This window comes from Juglans microcarpa x Juglans regia, chromosome 2D, assembly GCF_004785595.1.
Source record: "Juglans microcarpa x Juglans regia isolate MS1-56 chromosome 2D, Jm3101_v1.0, whole genome shotgun sequence".
NCBI classification, from domain to species: Eukaryota; Viridiplantae; Streptophyta; class Magnoliopsida; order Fagales; family Juglandaceae; genus Juglans; species Juglans microcarpa x Juglans regia.
The window spans coordinates 20011171-20031822 of NC_054596.1; the positions used below are offsets into that span (position 1 = coordinate 20011171).

At 41.1% G+C, this 20652-nt stretch overlaps 1 protein-coding gene across 1 annotated transcript; it reads left to right on the forward strand.

Annotated features, from left to right (window-relative positions):
- The first annotated feature begins 9258 nt into the window (after positions 1-9258).
- Positions 9259-14372, forward strand: LOC121250716. Its single transcript, XM_041149910.1, has 2 exons — positions 9259-9743; positions 13553-14372. The coding sequence occupies exons 1-2, from the start codon at positions 9395-9397 to the stop codon at positions 14251-14253; spliced, it is 1050 nt and encodes a 349-aa protein (XP_041005844.1). The 5' UTR covers positions 9259-9394; the 3' UTR covers positions 14254-14372.
- Positions 14373-20652: the final 6280 nt, after the last annotated feature.

A 20652-nucleotide genomic window follows, 5' to 3' on the forward strand; every position in this document is an offset into this window, starting at 1 on the left:
AACCCCGCTCTGATGAGAAGTTGAGCCTTGAGATTGTTCGAGCCTGGGAGAGGGCGCATCCAGGTGATGTTTCTTCTAAGGCTCTGTCAACGGAGGGCAATCTTCGCCGATATTTGGCTCCCCCTGCTAACCTGCGCTTTGATAGGGGTATTCCAATGAACCCAGTTGTTCCATCAGCTTGTAGCTGTTCCCCGAGTCCGCCGGTCGAGGGAAGGGGGAAGAGACCCCGTAAGGCCTCTCCTGCTTCTGTCGACTCTGAGAATGTCCCCATTTCTCCTGGGGGGCCATCCGTCCTTGTGCTTGTGCCTCCAAGAGTGCCTAAAAAAGACGGTGCCGATAGCCAATCCTCCTCGTGCCATGTTGCTAGCTTAGAAGGTTGTAGTCACGTTGCCCCTGCGACCGAAGCTATTCTCCTGGGTAACGCCGAAGTGGAGGAGGCCAACGTTTCAGGCAAAGGGATCACGGCACCTGGTGTGCCTAACGATGGAATGGGTGCGGAGGCCATTGAAGAAGTTCTAGCAGACCTTCAGATGACCGCGTTGCTTGGTCGCACTGACCGTCTTCACAAGGAAGAGGGGAGAATTCGGAGGCTATTTGCAGGGGTAAAATTTGCTTGCCAATTCCTCAGACTTTCTCTCCTCTTTTTTCTTTCCTTCTTTTTTTTTTTTTTCCTCAACCTAGCTTTCTGCGGTAGGTGTTGGAGCGTTTGGCGGCCTTCATTGGGGACAGCCAAGTGAATTTGAGGAATGAGAACCAGGACCTTTGTTCTCTGATTTAAGTGGCCTTGGACCGTGTGCCCTCCAAGCTAAAGTAGAAGGAGGCAGCCAGAGAAACCCTAGCCGACCTAGTCAAGTCCCAAGGGGAGGTTGGCCAGCTCCGCATTAAGGCCTCTCTCACTTGCGAGGCTAGGGACACACTGCAGCAATCTCTTGACTAGTATCAATCGAAGTTAGAGCGGTCGCAAGCTGATATCCGGGAACTACACCGGCAGTGGGATACATATGGTCAGTCAATCAAATGGCTTGAGGCCCAAGTTCAAAATCTTAACGAGTTAGTGACGAGGAAGAGGAAGACCCTGGAGGAGGAGAGGCAGTGAAGAATAGATGCGGAGGCCGCCCTATAAGTGAATAAGCTGGTCCTCGAAGCTTGCAGGATGAGCTATCTTATGTCCGTGGGGTCTGCGACGATGCATGGAAATTTGACTATACGTGGGGGACTTTCCTCCTCACGAAAAGTCCCTGCGGCGGGGTGACATTCTCGGGAATGGTCTGATTCAGAGCGACCTTGGTGATGGTCCTATGGGGGGACGAACCCGCATGTTGAAGGTCGATTTTTAGGGCAAATCTCCTTTCCAGTCCTCTACTGTTGGGGTCCTGGACCCCTTGTTCTCGTTCTCTCCCTTTTGCTTATTGTGTCTCACTCGTTCTCACCCATTTGCTTACGGGGCTCGACTTCGAAGCCATTCTCAACAGCCGTCGGGCTATCTTGGGGGCTACTCGGATGATGCGATCACCGTACGACTCAATGAGTTGCCTCATTACATCCCTGTCGATGTTTTGAGGTAACCTTGGGCGTTATTGGCACGTCGTAATGGTGGAGACCTTTGCCCGCTGCTTCGCATGGAGGAGTGATTCGATCAGGCTTGGTTGCAATGGTGAACGGATTTCGTCTGGTAAGCGGTTCTCAATGTAGAAATCAACTCCGAGATGTTCTGATTCTTGACCGTATCTTCGACTTGCTAGAGAATTTTGGCTTATCTTGTTCTACGGTTGTCCGAGAACAATGGGGTCTTGTGGTCTTTCTAGTTTAGCCCTAGTAGTTTTACCGTCTAGGTCTACGATCGGGCATTGAGACTTATTTTGTTGCAGACATGATTTTACGATATAACTCGTTCCTTGTAATCCTACGAATTTATGCGGCTTTATGATCTAACTTGTTTCTTGTAATCCTTGGTAATCAATAAAATTATTTTTCGTTGATCGTATCTGGCTAGATGGTTTATGTGCTTTTCTTGCTGTTTCTGGCTAGATGGCAGGCCTGGGTAGAGCTTGGCCGTGGGGGTTTGCCTCACAGTATTTCTCACGACCCACCCCACCAGCACCAGGTCGCAATCGATGACCCTGCCTGTTGGTGGCCTTTCGGCTTGCCTTTTTTCTGTCGGCCTCGTTTGCGGCGCTATAGTTTTTCAAATTTTCCTTGTCAGATTTTTGTTCTTCACATTGTTGTTGGGAGCCCGTGAGGGCCTTATGCCTGCCTTCTCTTCATAAGTTAGTGTTAAAAACTTGAGCTTCCTGGTCTATGCTAGATGGTACTTCTTGATATTGTCCGTCATGTACTGCCATTGTTTGTGATGATGATGCCCTCATTTCTTTGCTCATCATTATTCGGGTGATTCGTAGAATCGGCCCGTTCTCCGTTAGGAAAAGGTTGGAATGTCTCATGCCAAACTACTTCTTTCTCCTCCGAGGAGGTAATTCGGACAGCAATATAGCTGGTTCACACTCCTTCACCACGGTGGGAGTCGGAATAAGTATTCAGGCAGCCTCAGGGCTAAACCCGCTCTCCACTGTGGGAGGGATAAGATAACATTTTATGCCTACCTTCTCCTATAATATCCCGCAGGGAGGTAAGCTGTTCAAGTGGTTTGCTACCGAACCCGCTCCCACCTGTTGACACATTGGGGAAGGGTAACTTTGGGTCAGGGTGGCACAGACCCCACACTTCGTCGTAGCGGGGGTCGGGGTAAGTTATTCTGGTAGTGGTGAGACTAATCTCGCTCTCCACTATTGGAAGGATAAGGCAACCTTGTAGGTCTACCTTTCCCAATGGTATCCTGCATGGAGGTAAATTGTTCAGGCAGTTTTGTTACTGTACCTACTCCCGCCTGTTAATGCTCAAGAGGAAGGTAAAAGCTTTTTCTTTTTGGTAGCTAAAGACTAGCCCACACTTCGCCGTGTGAAGGATAAGACAACCTTTAGGCCTACATTTTCCTTTATTATCCTATGAGGAGGTAGTTGGGACTGCGACGCGACTGATCCGCTCCTTCACCGTGATGGGGTCAAGGTAAGTTATTTAGGCAGGTAAGTTATTTGGGCTGCCTCAGGGCTGGTATTGCTCTCCTAGACGAGGAGGTCGAGCCGCCTGCTCGCCTATCATCCTTCGCAGGGAGGTAAATAATTAAGGCAGTTTGTTCTTGACCCGTTCCAGCCAGTTGACATCACAGGGAAGGGTAAATTTGGGCCAGGCTGGTGCTGGTCCCACACTTCGTCATAGTGGAGGTCGGGGTAATTCATTTGGGGAGCCATGGGGCTGATCTCACTCTCCACTACAGGATGGACAAGGTAACCTTTGGCCTTACCTTTCCCTATGGTGTCCCGCAGGGAGGTAAGTTGTTTGGACAATCTGTTATTGGACCTGCTTCCACCTGTTGACCCTTACAATGAAGGTAAATTTCTATCTTCGGGTGGTCGAGGACTGACCCGCACTCATCTGTGAGAGGGATAAGGCAACCCTTTAGGCCTACATTTCCCTTTTTATCTCGTAGAGAGGTAAGTTGTTGGCGTTTTCATTTAGCGAAGTCGACTTTGCTGAGGGGTAGACTGATTTGTTTGGGAGAGAGTTCACTTGACGCTTTACGTTATGATCCTAAAATTAATCATTGAAACAAGACAAGAGTATTTTTTATTAAGGCCGGTAACAAGTGCATGGACATATATAAAAGCTGACAAGAAAGTCAGCTTAACAACAATATTTTCGCAGATGCTCGACGTTCCACGAGTGTGGCAGTTTGTTTCCCTAAGAGTCTTTGAGGCAATAGGAGCCCGATTGATTTGTGGCAATGACTACGCAGGAGCCCTCCCACCGGGGGGCTAACTTTCCTTCGTCCCGCATTGTAGTTCCTGTTTCCTTGAGTACTAGTTCCCCAACTTTGAATGTCCTCGGCCGCACACGCTTGTAAAAGCACCTCTTAGCCTTTCTTTTGTTGGCTACGGCCTTTATCTCAGCTTCCAATCGGACTTCTTCCATTAGGTCTAGCTGTTCTTCCAGTCCTTCCCTATTGGATTCTTGCTCGAAGTGTTGAACTCTTTATGTGGGGAGTCCAATCTCTACTAGCGGCATTGCCTCATGACCATACGTGAGGGTGAATGGAGTTTTCCCAGTCGACATCTTCACCGTGACCCAGTACGCCTATAGCACGATGGGGAGCTCCCGGCCCATGCTCCTTTTATGTCGTCAAGTCACTTTTTGAACATTCCCATCAGTGTCTTATTGGTTGCTTCGACTTGCCCATTGGACTGAGGATGCCCCGAGGACGAGTACCCCTAGTTCTCGACACCAATTTCGGTAGTGGTTAGAATCGAACTATCTTCCATTGTCTGAGATGATAGTGTGTGGGACGTCGAACCTGCAAACCACTGACCTCTATAGTTGGGAATCGTGTGATATTGCTTGCAGTGATAGTAGCTAAGGCTTCAGCTTCGACCCACTTGGTGAAGTAATTCACGGCCACTACCACGAACTTGACTCCACCTTTGCCGGGGGGAAATGGGCCAAACAAATCGACTCCCCACTGGGCAAACGACCAAGGCGATGTGATTGACATCAACCTCTCTGCCAGGCAATGAGGGATTCGGGCGTATTCCTGGCACTTCCGACACTTTTGTGCATAATCTTTGGCTTCTCGCAGAGGTTGAGGCTAGTAATAACCCACTCTCATCACCTTTCTAGCTAGTGCTTGCCCTCCCGAAAGGTTCCCACAAATCCCCTCGTGTATTTCTGTTAACACGTATTGCGCCTTCTCCGAAGGGATGCACCTTAAGAGAGGCGCTGAGTGACCCCATTGGTATAGGATCCCCTCAATCATTGGGTAACGTGCCGCATTGTTCCTGATTTTTCTTGCCTCCTGTTGGTCCTCAGGTACTTTGTTGGTTTCCAAATACCTGATTATGTCTCCTGCCCAATCTGGGGTCCTGGGTCGTATTTCCATTACCTCGATTCCGATAGTGGGTATCTCCACTGTTCTAATCACCTTGTTTTCTGGCAGGGGGAGTTCTCCTATCCGGAAACTATGCGTGCCAATTTGTTTGCTTTCTAATTTTTCATCCTCTGTACTTGTTGAATTTGGAAGTATTTGAAGTGAGGGTGCTCAGCCTCTACCAATGCCAAATATCTCCCTAACTTTTCGCTTTTCATAACAAACTCTCATCGCACTTGAGTTACGACGACTTGTGAATCGGCCTAAACTTTGATTTCAGTGGCTCCTAGAGCTCTGGCTACTTGTAATCCTGAAAGCAGCGATTTGTACTCCGCTTCATTATTTGTTGTCTTGGACGCTAGTTTAATGGCGTAATTGTGCTTTTCTCCCTCGTGTGCCACGATGTGCACCCTCACTCCCCCTCTAGCTCGGCAAGACTAGCCATCAATGAATACTTGCCAGGGCTTTACAGGATGCGCACCATCGTCCTTTACCGGGGAACCTGGTGAACTCAGCGACAAAATCTGCTAACACCTGTCCTTTTATGGTGTTTCAAGGTGCGTAATCAATATCAAACTCGCTCAACTCCACCGCCCAATTCATGAGGCGTCCTGAGGCGTCTAGTCATTGTAATACCTTCTTTAGAGGAGTCGTTGTGAGGACTCATACCGGTTGAGCCTGAAAGTATGGGCACAACTTTCGCATGGTTACCACTAATACAAAAGCTAACTGCTCTATACGGGAATATTAGGCTTTAGCTTCTCGATATGCTCGGTTGACGTAGTAAACCAGCTTTTGGATTCTCTCTTCTTCGCGTACCAACGTTGAAGAAGCCGCCTAAGGGGAGACGACCAAGTACAAGGTGATTGTTTCCCCACACCGGGGTTGGCTAAGGAGCGAGGGGCTTGTGAGGTACTTTTTAAGGTACTTTTTAAGAGTTTCGAATGCTTGGTCGCACTCGTCGTCCCATATTTTCGCTTTCCACAGGACTTTGAAAAGCGGTAGACATTTGTCGGTCGATCTCGAGACGAATATGTTGTGGGCGGCTACTCGCCCAGCCATCTTTTACACTTTGTTTATATTTTGCAATGGGGCCATACTGAGGATGGCTTCCATCTTCTCAGGATTGACTTCATTTGGTACTGCCGCAGTATTGCAAAAGCTTCTATTAAGTCATTCAAATGTTGCTCCAAGGTCCTACTCTTGACCAAAAAGTCATCCACGTAGACTTCTACATTTCTTCCTATCTAATCTTTGAACATACTGTTGACCAACCATTAGTAGGTGGCCCCCGCATTCTTGAGACCGAAGGGCATCACATTGTAGCAATACAAACATCGGTCTGTAATGAACGAAGTTTTCTCCTTGTCTTCAGGCTTCATATGAATTTGGTTGTACCCCGAGGGCGAGTAGGCATCCATGAAACTGAGCATGCGATGACCCACCATTGAGTTGACAATGAGGTTGATGCGAGGAAGCAGGAAACTGTCCTTCGGATAAGCTTTGTTGAGGTCAGTGAAGTTGATGCACATTCTCCATTAGGCTTCGACACTTCTGTCATACCCCTTTGGCTTTTGAATCCACACTCAAACTGTGATGTATGATTTCAAGCACTATCCCGGGCATGTCCTCATGGCTCCATGTGAACACATCCAGATGTTCAGCGAGGAGCCGCTGCATGGCGTCTCGAGCTTCGGATGTCATTTTGCTACTAATCTTCACCACAGTTTCTAGTCGATCTGGGTGGAGGGTAACACGCTCCATTGGCCCGATTGGCTAGACCTTCCGAAGCTACTGCTTGTCTCGAACTTCACTTATAACTTCCACACGATCGGGGGCTAGAGGTAGAGCGTTGGTATCCTCTGATATGTGCTGCACTTCATCTGTGTGTGCATGGTCTTCTCCCATTGCGATCTTTCCATTTTTGCATGCCTGGTTCTCTGCCTGGCATGCTTCCATGTCTTGGATAGCTTCAACTAGCCTTTAAGTTGCCAGGAACAGGTTGTCTCGAGTATGAGAAGGACATGCAAGATCTATTACGATCACACATATGACACCATTGTTAATGCCGTGTTTCACACACCTTTGAGCCAAGTTTCGACAACTCAAGTCTTCAAAAATGGGTCTGCAAAAGGTAGAAAAGACTGCGGCTTTGAGAGGGCGGCCTAAGGGCCAGGTAACCTCCGATGCTAAAGTTAGTAAATATTCTTGGAGGGTAGCAAATAAGTAAGGGAGTCTACCGATCAGAGAGCTTTTCGGTACCTGGAGCTGGCTATTTATACTGTGGTCTGGGGGAAGTGCAAATAGTCTTTTTCTCCACAAAGTCTGTGCCTTCCTTTTTTTATCTACTGTTAGACCTCCTTTATTGCGGTGTGGCTCCGCGTCGACTTCATAAATGTGGCGTGTAACTTAGCAGCAATACCATTAATGCGGCGAGTTCCTTGACCCATGATCTGGTTCATACGAACCGTAGATGACCTGGTGTCGAAGAATCAATGGCCCTCTGCATTTCTTGTTACGTTCTGTGCAGATCCCTGGGTTCTGAAGACGGCTACAGGATGTCAGGCTGATCTATCTTGTCGACTATTCGATGCATTCCCTAGTAGACGTTCTGTCCCCTGCACGGATAGGGGAGCATTTGGGCCGGGTTCTTGGCCGAAACCAAGTGGGCCTTTCCTGGGGGAAAATCCCCTTACAAGCACTATAATACCAAGTTCAAGAATTTAACATTTTGCCTAATAGCCATTCAAGTAGGTTTCAAAAGTTTGGCTAATATTTTGGAACAATCACTGATGTTTACATTTAAAACCTTAGAGTAGGTTTGTAAAAGTTTACAAAGTACCCTTCATGAACCTCAATTGGTCCTTTCCATCAGCAGTATAAACAAAAATCACAGAAACAATCTACAGCAGTATAAACCTAAATAGTTCATTTCCTTCATGAACCTCAATAGGTCATTTCCTCAATAGTTTGGGACAATAATAAACTAGAAACAATTTACAGCAATATGAACAAAGAAATTATAGAAAATGCTAGCCATCAAAGAAATCACAGAAAATATGCCATCAATAAGACGAAAATATACTCGGCATCAAGAATCTATATCTCAAACTCAAAATAAATATACCTAGCATAAAAAATCTATATCTCAAACTCAAAATCCAAAATTTAGTCGCAAACTCCAGCTAGCAGAACCAAAATCCAATCACAAACTAATAAACTATGGTGTATATCCCAATTGGCAAAACCAAAATCCAGTCACAAAAGAGCCTAACTGACCAACTGAATAAGCCTAATTTTTTCTGTTAGGGTGTGATGAAAGTTAGGGCAACTCAAATGTGGAAAGAGAGAGATACTTGAAGTCGGTGAGGGCTATCAGGATGGGGGATGGGCTGTGTCTCCATCTACGTGGGGGTCTGGGAAGGGATAAGGGGGAGAGGGATGGGCAGCGGGGGTCTCGTTTCGAAAAAAATAATTGACGTGATACAGTGTTAGTTTGTGAAATTCCTTTGTATTTACTTCTCTTACATCTAATGTGCCACGTTTAAATTCGTTTATGATAACCTTTGTATTCCTTTCAATTCTCTTGTAACTGGTGAGCGGTAAGACAACATTTTAGAGCATTAGCATTGTATTCATCAAATTTATCTTTAAATTTTGATGAAAAATACATATTTTTGATATATCTAAAACCTCCTTATCCATAACTCCACATTTGATTAACCATTGGATTCATCAAAATAAATAATATAATATTTTTTTAATAATAATATTTTTAATTTTTTCTTTTATATTTTATAATTATACTAACTATATATTAATTAATAACTTAATTTGATACTTAAATTCTTTTTTTCCAATTAATTTTTTTCTTCAATCTAATTATTCAACAAACACGTGTTACCAACCTAATTTTTTTTCTCAACCTAATTATTCAACAAACACGTGTTACCAACCTAATTGGGGCCGCTAGTTTATGTACAAAGAAAAAAGCACATGAATTCAATAGAAAAAAACGCAAAGAAATTCTTCAACCACATTACACACCATGTTTAAAGAAATTCACGTTTGGGACCACCTTTAAAGAAATGATCCAGGCGAAATCTAATTTTACTAATAAAATAATATGGATAGTCATCAACAATAAATCTCCAAATTTAAAAATAAATAAAAATATATTGTAGCTCAAAATTTAAAATTTAGGTATATGGTGAATCAAATGTCAAGATTTTAAAATAAGAATCATCAAATTTTAGAAATTAGACTCATTTGATACTCCAATACCACTGCTCTTACACCCGGGTGTACGTTAGATCCGGGTCCTAGGTGATCCGAACTCTTCAAAACCCATAGGCTAGAAAATATTTTGCTCTATTTCTCTGATAAAGGCAAAAACCTCGGTAAACCCCAGCCACCACCATGTCCATGACTTTTCCCACTCTCTCATATCCAAATCCATCTCTCAAGATTTCTGCGTTTTCTCGACTCAGAGTCAATAGCCGTTATCAAACCGTTCCATTTTGCTCTTTACCCACTAAAACCCGTTCTTTTAACCCCAAACCAGGTCAAGATTTTCCTGGCTTTTCCTGGAAAACACTGGGTTTTGTGTTTGAGAGAAAGTTGGCGGTTTGTGCGAGTGCAGGGAATGCTGGTGTTGATGATGATGAAGCTGAGAGAGCGGCTCGGGGAGAGAGCACTATGCCTGAGCGTTTCAGGTACTTGACCAAAGAAGCTCCTGACCCACCAGTCAGATGGCCTTGGTTTGTTGGTAAATACTTTCTCTCTCTCACTTTCTTTCTATCTGTCTGTTGGTGAAAAAGTGTGGGGAAAAAGAAGAAATGTCCAATTGGATGCAAGTTATGGTCATTGGTTTTCCGCATCTGTGTCTAACTCAAGAATTGAGCTTGGTTTGAGTTGGGTTTTCCATCGCTTTTAAGATTGAGAAAAATAAAACTCAGTTTTTTCCATTTTTCTAAAAATGCTTTCCCCATCTTTCTTACTTGCCAATGAGGATTATTTCTTGGATTTTATTTTGCCATCATTTGGTTTCAGAGAAATGAATGAAAGGGAAAGAAATGAATTTGACTGTTGTTTTTCGGGTAGTGTGGTTTTCAGTGTATGATAATTGCCAATGGACTGGTTTTGGGGACGTAGCTGAAAATATACACTAATTGTTAAAATATATTTTTTTAATATATTTTGCCATCATTTGCCAATGGCTTAGTTTGTTTTCGCGAGATGAGTTGAGATAAAAGTTGAAAGTTAAATAAAATATTGTTAAGATATATTTTTTTAATATTATTTTTTGTTTTAAAATTTAAAAAAGTTGAATTGTTTATTTTATTTTATATGAAAATTTGGAAAAGGTTTAATGATTAGATGAGATGAGATGAAAATGGTTGTGAAAACGAGGCCTAAAACATCTTTTATAGTAACCTTTGGTTTTATACCATATGAATGTGCCTTATCTCATCGCTCCTCTGTACTAGTTATATGTACTCATATATGAGGTCTTTGAATATCTAGTCAAGTTTCTATACTGAAATAAAACACAGTTAGTATAAAGAGAATAATGGCAAGGCAGAATGTGTTGGAGGCTTGTAACAGAAGAAATGTAGGTTAACAAAAGTGTTTTCTTTTAGTGAGGTTCCAGATCCTAATTTACCATTTTGATGGTTCTATTTACAGCATATCCTTCCAGAATCATTTGACTTGATTGAATGCACTAGCACACTTGATGTCAATGGTTTGTTGAAAGCTTTATAGGTATGAATTTTTAGAGTCATGCACGGGCTACTACGGATAAGTTTTGTGGTTAATGTGTTGAACTGGTTTTCAAAGAATGTTTTCCCTTGTAAATGGACTAATGTAGTGGGAGAGGCTAGGGCTGAGCAAAAATCTGAAAATCCGACTCCAAATCCGGCTCCTCTTTGACTCTAACAAGTCGGAGTCGGAGTTTTTTTTTCTCCAAAAAGTTGGAGTTGGAGTTGGAGTTGGAGGTGGAGTCGGACCAACTCCGACTCCGGCTCTGACTCTGCCCTCCGGCTTTGACTTCGACTTCGACTTCGAATCCGACTTTGATATTGTACATATGTTATAAAAATATATGTATATTTCTATACATTCATCATATATATTTTATATAACTATAACTCAGAAAATTAGTTAAATTCAATAATAATATGAGCTAATTATTATAAACATACTCATACTATAATATAAAAAGACTAAATTGACATACAATAGTTTAGTATATATAAACATCATACTATTACTACCATATAACACTAATGTATAATAACATGTTATATTAATGTATAAACACTAATGTATAATAACACTAGTATAATAACATATAATATTAAGTCTAGTATATAACTAGGTTAGAAATAAGTTAGAAACTAATTTAATAACATGTAATTAAACACTATAGTACAAGTCTATAATAGGAATAAGTTAGACATTAGGATAAAATATTATAATGAGTTAATAACATGTAATTAGACACTAGAAATAATAAATAATACTATAGTATAATAAAATGTAATTAGACACTATAGTATAAGTCTAGTATAAAAATAAGTTAGATATTAGTATAGAAATAAGTGAAGAATAATAAGTTAATAACACGTAAATTGTAATACTATAGCATAATAACATTTAATTAGACACTAGTGAATTAGTATGTATTAGTAATCAATACTAACAATTAGATTTAGTGTACATTCTAAAGTAATAGGTAAGAGTTATATCATGATAGACTTATAATTATAATTTTTACAAAAAATATTTGTTTGTTAATATGCTTTCAGTAAGTATAGTTATTAATTTGATCATTTTCAGAATCTGTTAATCATATAGGTACAATTTACAAATCTAATTAACTAATAATCTATGAGTATATCCTATAAATATGCTTACTAATCTTAACATGGTAGCTATGGACCATACAGGTCTGTATGATGTAATTTAATTTTTGAATTATAACTCATGAGCATATTGATATGGCCCTAAAAGTCCAGAACATGTTATATACATATTAATTATAATATACTTACAACTTATTTCATGTATTGTTTATACTTTAAACCCTTATTTAGTTTGTTCTACAAGCCCAACCCCTTTATAGTTTGTTCTATAAGCCCAGCCCTTATATAGTAATAGACTATGTGGTGCCTACTGCCCTTATATACCCTACGGTGCCATTTTGCATCTTTTTTCTAAATAAACCCTAAAACATCGCACTTTCACTTTCTCAATTTCAAGCCGCCGTTCTTTTCTCTTTTATCTCTTGCTGCTGCCCTGCTTGCCATCGAAAGCTCCTAAAATTATCTAAAGCGTCCCATTGTCGTCGTTTCCACATTTGTTGAAGACGATAGTCTCTAGATTCCTCAAGCCCACTGTATCTCAATTTCTTTATGTTATTCTCAGCACTTCCTTCGGTTTTTCTTGGCACTTCATTCTCAGATGTACCTGAAAAGCAAGGATTGATTTCGAAGGAGCTTCAAGCTTGAGTATAAAGTTTAATGTAAACATTATATCTTCTATTTCGTTTATATTGTAGATTTGTTCTCTATTTGTGACGAAATGCAAGTGTTTCCCAATCGATTTGTTCTTGTAATTTTTCTTAATTTTGTTTGGATTCTGATTGGGTTCTGATCTTTTTTTTTTCATCATCAAAAGCGAGTTACGATGTGTAAATCCAACTCCACTCTGATAAATTGGAGTTCGAGTCGGATCGGAACCTATAGAAGTCGGAGTCGGATTTAGGGGATATCGACTCCAATTCAGTCGGTGCTCACCCCTAGGAGAGGCTGCCAAGCTAGAATATAATGGAGTTGAAGAAATGCTCACGTGTTGACACACTCCCGCATACAGTTGGAATAAGTTCTTGATTATGATCTGTGGATAATATTTACCTTAAAAGCTGTTGGGGAAGTGGGGTGGGAGCCTAGAAAGTGCTAACTTGCATCTTTTATATTGAATGAGATGGGAACTGATTGCTTTTCTTTACAACTTGATTTTCCTTGTAGGGAGAAAATCCCGGTGCTTATAAATTATACAATCTAATTAAGAAAGCACATGTATGGTAATTTTTGTACATTGCATCTGGGATGGTATTTGTTCCACTATGTATAAACTACACTTGCTGATGAAGAACTTAGTCTGTAGAACCTTGCCTTCTTTCATTAAAGTTTCTGTCCAATGCTTGCACAGGTTTTGTGATAAACTTTTTTTTTTATTGGCACCGGGTGTCGGGGAACGGCGTCCCCCGACTCCTGACTAATCCTGGGGGTGCACAGATTCTCAGCAAGAAGTTTTCCGTAAGTGCACCTTGAGTAATTCAATAGGAAAATCCCCCAGTTCGATAGCCCCTAGAGATTGTTTGCACCCATGGGATTCGAACCTTAGACCTTGGAGGGAGCATACCACCAAGACCTATGGATTGTTTTGTGATAGACATTTGATCTTGCCTGAATAATCAGCAATGTTTTCTCCTTTTTTTCTTTTATAACAAAATGTAATTCATATTCTGCTTAGTTTTTGCTATAATACTTAATGTTGTTTACTATGCAGCCCTGGCTTTCCTTGTCTATGCGTGGAGGGCAGTCTTGTTGGAACTTGCTAACTGGCGAAAGGCTGCACTTGGTATAATTTCTTTTGCGGGATACCTCTTGAAAGTTGCCTTGGCTATTGTATTCCACTTCATTGGCGATCCCATAACTTCTCTGATAAGATGTGTTGAGACTGCTCTGTACACCATCCGATCATTTTATTCTGGCATAGTGGCATACGCACCTGTTCGAGAGTTGACCATAATTATTTTACTTGCATCAGCCGTTCTTGCTATTGCAGAAGCTGTTGTTCCCAACTCTGTAAGTTGCCAACCTCATCTTCTTACAGTATCTGGCCTACTTGGCTATGCAGCTGTAAGTGGTTACATCTCTGAGCCACTCTTCTGGACCCTTCTGTTGCTGTTGTGTGGTTTCTCACGGTTTGTTAAAAAGAGAGATGATGTTTCATCTGCATTGCCTGCTGCAGCTGTGCTTGCTGCAGTTGGAGAACCATGGGTTAGGGTTTTGGTAATGGCTTCATATCTAGCTCTAGCTATATCTCATCATTCTAAAAAGATTTTAGAAGAAGAGAAGGAAGAAGTAGAAGTTGTACCAGTACATAGGAGGCTTCCACTGCCATTGCTGGGTGTAGCCTTAGCCATTGGAATCCGTCTTGCCGCTAACTGGGCTGGGTACCGGCACTTGACATGGAAGATAGTCTGAGCATGAAAGTTGATTTGTACCTATTTAGATACTGAGCAAATTGCCCTTGTATGTATATTTTGGAGATTTCATGTGAGGAGTTGTTGTGGCGGCAATCAATCTAATTTTCTTTCTTGTCATTACTTCCAGTAATCTTGTCATGTTGTAGAATCAAACGGTGACTATCATATCTGGCTTACATTGTTCCCCCGTTTTCCTTCTTCGTTCATGCTGATCAGCATTCAAAGAATATAATTCTGGAAACACAGGAGATATCTCGGATACCCTTCTGATCGATAGAGAAGTTTGTATATTGGCTGTTTAGGATATATGATTGGTTCAAAAGTATGACAAGTGTTCTCTTGGTTTCTCAAAGGAACCACTGTCACAGCAGAATTCTGAAATGAATAATGTTACTATGTAGATCTATTTTGTCCTTTCATTTTGATTGTTCATGTATTTAATTTTTTTACATTTTTTTTACTTACTAATTAAGAAAGTGATTATTAGTGTATTTATTTTTTATATATTTTTTAAAAATGTATAAAAATACTAAAACAATATTAATTTTTTGTTTTTTTACCTAGGAACATATCCCGCAGTCACTGCTGGGCGGTGGCCTCCTTAAAGCACTCTTCTCAAATTCTTATTTCTTCCGTCCTGGAAAATTCTATCTATCTCGACTAATTTTAGGAGCGTACAGACTCTTTGGCAAGTACTTTTGATTCAGTGTGCTAAACTGCCAATGACTTCACACATTCACTAAGCAATTAAGTTCTGGCCTTACTTTCACATTATTAGAATGAAGGTAAAGATGCCTTGGCAAAAGTCCATTGTATTTAACCTTAACCTTTTACAGAGAGACTACAGGCTTTATATAGACAGATGGTACAGCAAGTAGTACTATAAGAAAATAAAGTAGAATAAAATCTGTTACAACCGAAATGCTAGAGACAAAACATTTAGAATATTCTAGAGCTACTGGTGCCGTTGCTGAGTCTGTTGAGGTGGAGTCTGTTGCAATTTATTTTTGAGAGAGGCAGTGACTTGCTCATGGTTAATACGCCCCCTCGAGCCTAGCGGGGTGGTCTCGCACAGTTAGACTCGATCTTAGAATGAAGAAGCGGTCAGCTACCAATGGTTTTGTAAAAACATCAGCCAATTGATCTTTGCTACTGCAAAACTGAACTTGCAGTGTCTTGGCAGCCACTCTGTCACGCACAAAATGAAAGTCTATATCCATAAGTTTGGTGCGAGAGTGATACACTGGATTAGAGGTCAGATACGTCGCCCCTAGATTATCACACCACAAGATAGGAGGTTTTGAGAGGGAGAAACCAAGCTCTTTGATCAGTGTTTGCAACCATATAAGTTCAGCACTTGTGTTGGCTAAGGACTTGTACTCAGCCTCGGTGCTAGAACGAGCGACTGTATGTTGCTTCCTTGAACTCCATGAAATGAGATGATTTCCCAAAAAAATACAAAAACTACCCGTAGATCTTCTATCATCCGGGCACCCAGCCCAATCAGAATCAGAATATGCATGCAGTGTAAAGGCTGATGAATTTGAGAGAAAAAGACCATAATTGATGGTGGATTTGAGATAGCGAAGGATCCTTTTTACTGCTGTCCAGTGGGGAAGTTTGGGATCATGCATAAATTGACAGACTCTATTGACAGCAAATGACACATCAGGCCTAGTTAATGAAAGGTATTGCAAACTACCAACAGTACTTCTGAATAGAGTAGTATCATCAAATGAAGGAGAATCAAACTTGGAGAGTTTTGTGGACGCTGACATTGGGGAAGAAATGGGATTACAACCAGACATATTTGTTTTGTGCAATAAATCCGAGATGTATTTTTTTTGAGTAATCAGAACACCATCAACAAGATTTTCAACTTCCAAGCCTAGAAAATATGACAATGGACCCAAGTCTTTTACTGGAAACGCATTTCCAATAGCTGAAAGTAAATCATCAACAGCAATTGAAGATGAGGAAGTGATAATCATATCATCAACATACACAAGAATGAACATACAGAGAGTAGATGTATGCAATACAAATAGAGAGGGATCACCCTTAGATGCCGAGAAGCCATAACTGATCAGCCAAGAACTGAGTTCAGAGAACCAAGCGCGTGGAGCTTGCTTTAGGCCATAAATGGCCTTATTGAGTTTACAGACAAAGTTTGGTCTCAGAGGATCAATAAAACCTTGTGGTTGTTGCATGAATACAGTCTCAGAAAGCTTACCATGAAGAAAGGCATTCTGGATGTCAATTTGACGGAGGCACCATCCTCGAGCAACAGCAATTGACAGCACCAACCGAATAGTAGATGATTTAACCACTGGACTAAATGTTTCGGTATAGTCTATACCGATTTGTTGATGAAATCCCTTAGCCACAAGTTTGGCTTTTCTCCTTTCAATGGACCCGTCAGATCGCATCTTGGTGCGAAATACCCAACGACACCCAACGAGATTAGAAGCTGAGGAGGGTGGTACTAAGGTCCAGGTATTGGTATTCATGAGGGCTTGATATTCTTGGGTCATGGCAGATTTCCACTCAGAGAATTTCGAGGCTATGGTAAATGAGGATGGTTCATCCGGAACCACTACAGTAGAGAGAAGGCAAGTTGGAGTTGGATACGGAACAGTTCCATCGGTGAAGATCCTCGGTTTGGAGGAGTTAGTGTGTGAACGGGTTATAATAGGAGACCGAGGTGGAAGGAGTTGAGTGGAGAGTTGAGGTGATGAAGAAGATAACACAGGAGTTGAGGTCGAAATTGAGTTAGGGATTTTGGGAGATTGATTTTGAGAGGACGAGGATGACACAGAGACATGTGAGGGTGGGTTAGGCTGAGCGGATAACGGAGAGAGTGGGTTTGAATTAGAGGAATGTGAAGGTGGGCCGGAGCTTGAATTAGAAGGAGTGGAGTTAAGTTCAAATGGGGGTGGGCCGAGAATAGAATTTGGGAAAATGGGGAGAGTTACGGAGGGAGGCTGGGATTCGGTTTGGGCTTGGGCAATTTTTTTATAAGGAAAACTTGTTTCATGAAAAGTCACATCCCGGGAAATGTATAGACGATTTTTGGTATAATCAAGACACTTATATCCCTTGTGAGATGTGCTATATCCAAGAAAAAGACATGAGGTGGATCGAAAACTTAATTTGTGTCGATTATATGGTCGAAGATTTGGCCAACACTCACACCCAAAAATTTTTAGAAAAGAGTGATCGGGGTGTTTATGATAAACCATGAAGTGAGGTGATCGATTTTGCAAGACCGGGGTGGGGAGTAGATTTATGAGATATGTAGCAGTTTCAAAAGCATCAGCCCAAAAAGAGAAAGGAAGAGAGGCTTGGGCTAAGAGCGTAAGCCCAGTTTCTACAATATGACGATGTTTTCTCTCTACAAGACCATTTTGTTGATGTGTATGAGGACAAGAGAAACGATGATTGTTGCCAAGATTTTTGCAAAGTTTGTTGAGAGAAAGAAATTCACCTCCAGCATCAGTTTGTAATGAAATGATTTTGGTATTAAAGAACCGTTCAAAAAATTGAATAAAAGACGTGAAAACAATTAGAACATCCGATTTATTCTTAAGAGGAAAACACCACGTAAATCTTGTAAAATGATCAACAATAGAGAGATAGTATTTGAATCCATTTCTTGAGACAATTGGAGCAGGGCCCCATACATCGGCCCATAATAGATCCAAGGGCCTTATAGAAGAAACTGAACTTAAAGAAAAAGGTAGCTGATGGGCCTTGGCTAAAGGGCATTCGGGGCAGATAGATGAAGACTGACTGGGAAAATAAGGCAAGCGATGAGTGTGCAATATTCTTGAGACAATAGCAAGTGATGGATGACCGAATCTCTTGTGCTAAGAACTGATTGAGACTTTCTCACCAAGGTTTATTGAAGGAGAGGACTTCGATAGAGGAGAGGTGGGAAATTGATAAAGTCCATTAAGAGCCGGTCCGCTGATGAGGAGCCTCCCAGTCGTTTTGTCCTTTACCAAGAAATGAGTATCATGGAATTCAAAGAAACACGCATTATCAGTGCAGAATTGGAAAACAGAAACAAGATTCTTGGTGATAGTGGGAACATGAAGGAGATTAGAAAGTTTAAAAGGAGTAGAGTTAATAGAGAAAGAAGATTCACCAATATTATGGATCGAAAGACCTGTTCCATTGCCAACTCGAATTTGCTCCTGTCCATTGTAGGGTTCAGATGTGAGGTTGAGGTGGGAGAGATCATGGGTTATGTGATGGGTTGCAGCACTATCTGGGTACCAGGTTTAATCTGGGTTAGCTGATGGAGAGGTATAGTGGGCTGATGGAGTGGTATGGTTGGCTGAATATGATCGTGGAGGATCATATTGGTAGGCATGATCGAATCGAAAATGGCACTGTAAGGCAACATGACCAGGTTTGTTACAAACCTGACAGGTGGGTCTTGATTGACTGTTTGGGTAGGTATGAAGATATTGCTGTGAGGAGGAACGTCCTCGGTTAGAGGAAAAACGTCCACGGCCTCGTCCATTTCGAGTACCTCGATAGAAGCCTCTTCCTCTTTGATCTCTGGGGCTATTTGTACTGAGATGTGCATATGGTTCAAAGGGAGAAGAGATAAGGGAACGGGTGTTATGGGCCATTCTGCTCTCATGAATGAGAAGAAGGTGGTATAGCTCATAAGAGGAAATGGGTTCAGTGCGAGTTGTAATTGAAGTTATGAATGGTTCGTAGTCGGGACCAAGACCATTGAGGAGATATGTAACAAACTCCTTATCTGAGATGGAGCTTCCTGTTGCAGCAAGTGTATCAACAAGCATTTTAACTTTGCTGTAATAATCCGAAATGGATTGTTCACCCTTGGACAGATTGGTAAGCTGGAATCTAACTTGAAATTCTTTAGCTTGTGAGCGGGAGCTGTACATAGATTCAAGAGTGAGCCAGAGCTCGCGTGAGGTACCTGCAGAAATCACATGAGTAACCACAGATTCTGTTAGTGAAGAGAACAAGATACTCAAAATGAGTTGATATGTTCGTTGCCAAGCAAGAAACGCTGGATTTATTTTGGAACTGGTGTTGGTTTCGACAGTAAGCATTTTGGGAGGTGGTTTGTGAGTACCATCCACATATGAGAACAGATCCTGGCCTCGTAAGTAGGCAATTATCTGACCTTTCCATAGCGTGTAATTTTCTGAGCTAAGTTTAATAGAAACCAGATGAGAAAAAGATGAAGGAACAGACGTAGACGAGGAAGTGGCCATGGTAAAAAAAAAAAAAAAAAAATTGTAAGAGGACTGCTAGTCTGCTGGCTCTTGATACCATATTAGAATGAAGGTAAAGATGCCTTGGCAAAAGTCCATTGTATTTAACCTTAACCTTTTACAGAGAGACTACAGGCTTTATATAGACAGATGGTACAACATGTAGTACTATAAGAAAATAAAGTAGAATAAAATCTGTTACAACCGAAATGCTAGACGACAAAACATTTAGAATATTCTAGAGCTACTGGTGCCGTTGCTAAGTCTGCTGAGGTGGAGTCTGTTGCAATTTATTTTTGAGAGAGGCAGTGACTTGCTCATGGTTAATACACATTACTTCTGAAAGGAAAATAAAATAATATCGAAAATATTTTTAAACAAACTAATGAGAAAGAAAAATGCTTCTTATTACACTTTTGTTCATTTTTATCTTATCTTAAAAAATAGAGATTTGATATAATGATTAACGAGTATGCAACATTATAGTATATAAATAATAGGATTAAATAAAATAAAAAAGTCCCTGTAGTTTATTTTGAAATAAAATTAAGCCTTGAGTTTTTTATTAAACTTTTTAGTCCTTGTAAAGGATAAAATATAATAGACTCATGGTACTTCCTAGACCTAGCCCAACAGGGGAAACTCATCAGGAGAGAAGAAATAGAGAAGGAAGAGGAAACAAAAGACTAAGAAGGGTGTCAGGAAGAAAAGAAGGGAGTGGACATAAAGGAGTGATGTGACATAAACCAAATGTAAGTGACACAAAACAAATGGGGGCAGGAGATAAAAGGCAAAGACACATACAACTTCAAGGACTTTTCGACCAAGTTTTTCTGAGACTTAACCTTCTTCAACCGCACCACCAAAACTCCAGCTGGAGGGGAAAACCAAATGATAGGAACCACTGTCGGAGGGCTTCACAAAATACCGATCTATGTCCAGAACAACCTCAGCGAGGTCGGGAATGGATCTTTTTCTACTTCCAGACTGTTACACTATTTTTTTATACGTTAGTAGTTCTTATGATTTTAATAAGAGAAATCTTTTAGTCAAGAAATTTTATAAAAACAAATTTAGAAATTAACGTAACTTTATAATAAAATTATTTTTATTAAAAAATAAATTTAACAAATCAT

Excerpts from the sequence above, each read along its gene's own strand:
- LOC121250716 (XM_041149910.1), top strand. The coding sequence starts at position 9,395 with ATGTCCATGACTTTTCCCACTCTCTCATATCCAAATCCATCTCTCAAG. Across the intron at positions 9,744-13,552 it reads CAGATGGCCTTGGTTTGTTG|CCCTGGCTTTCCTTGTCTAT; the intron begins GTAAATACTTTC and ends TTTACTATGCAG.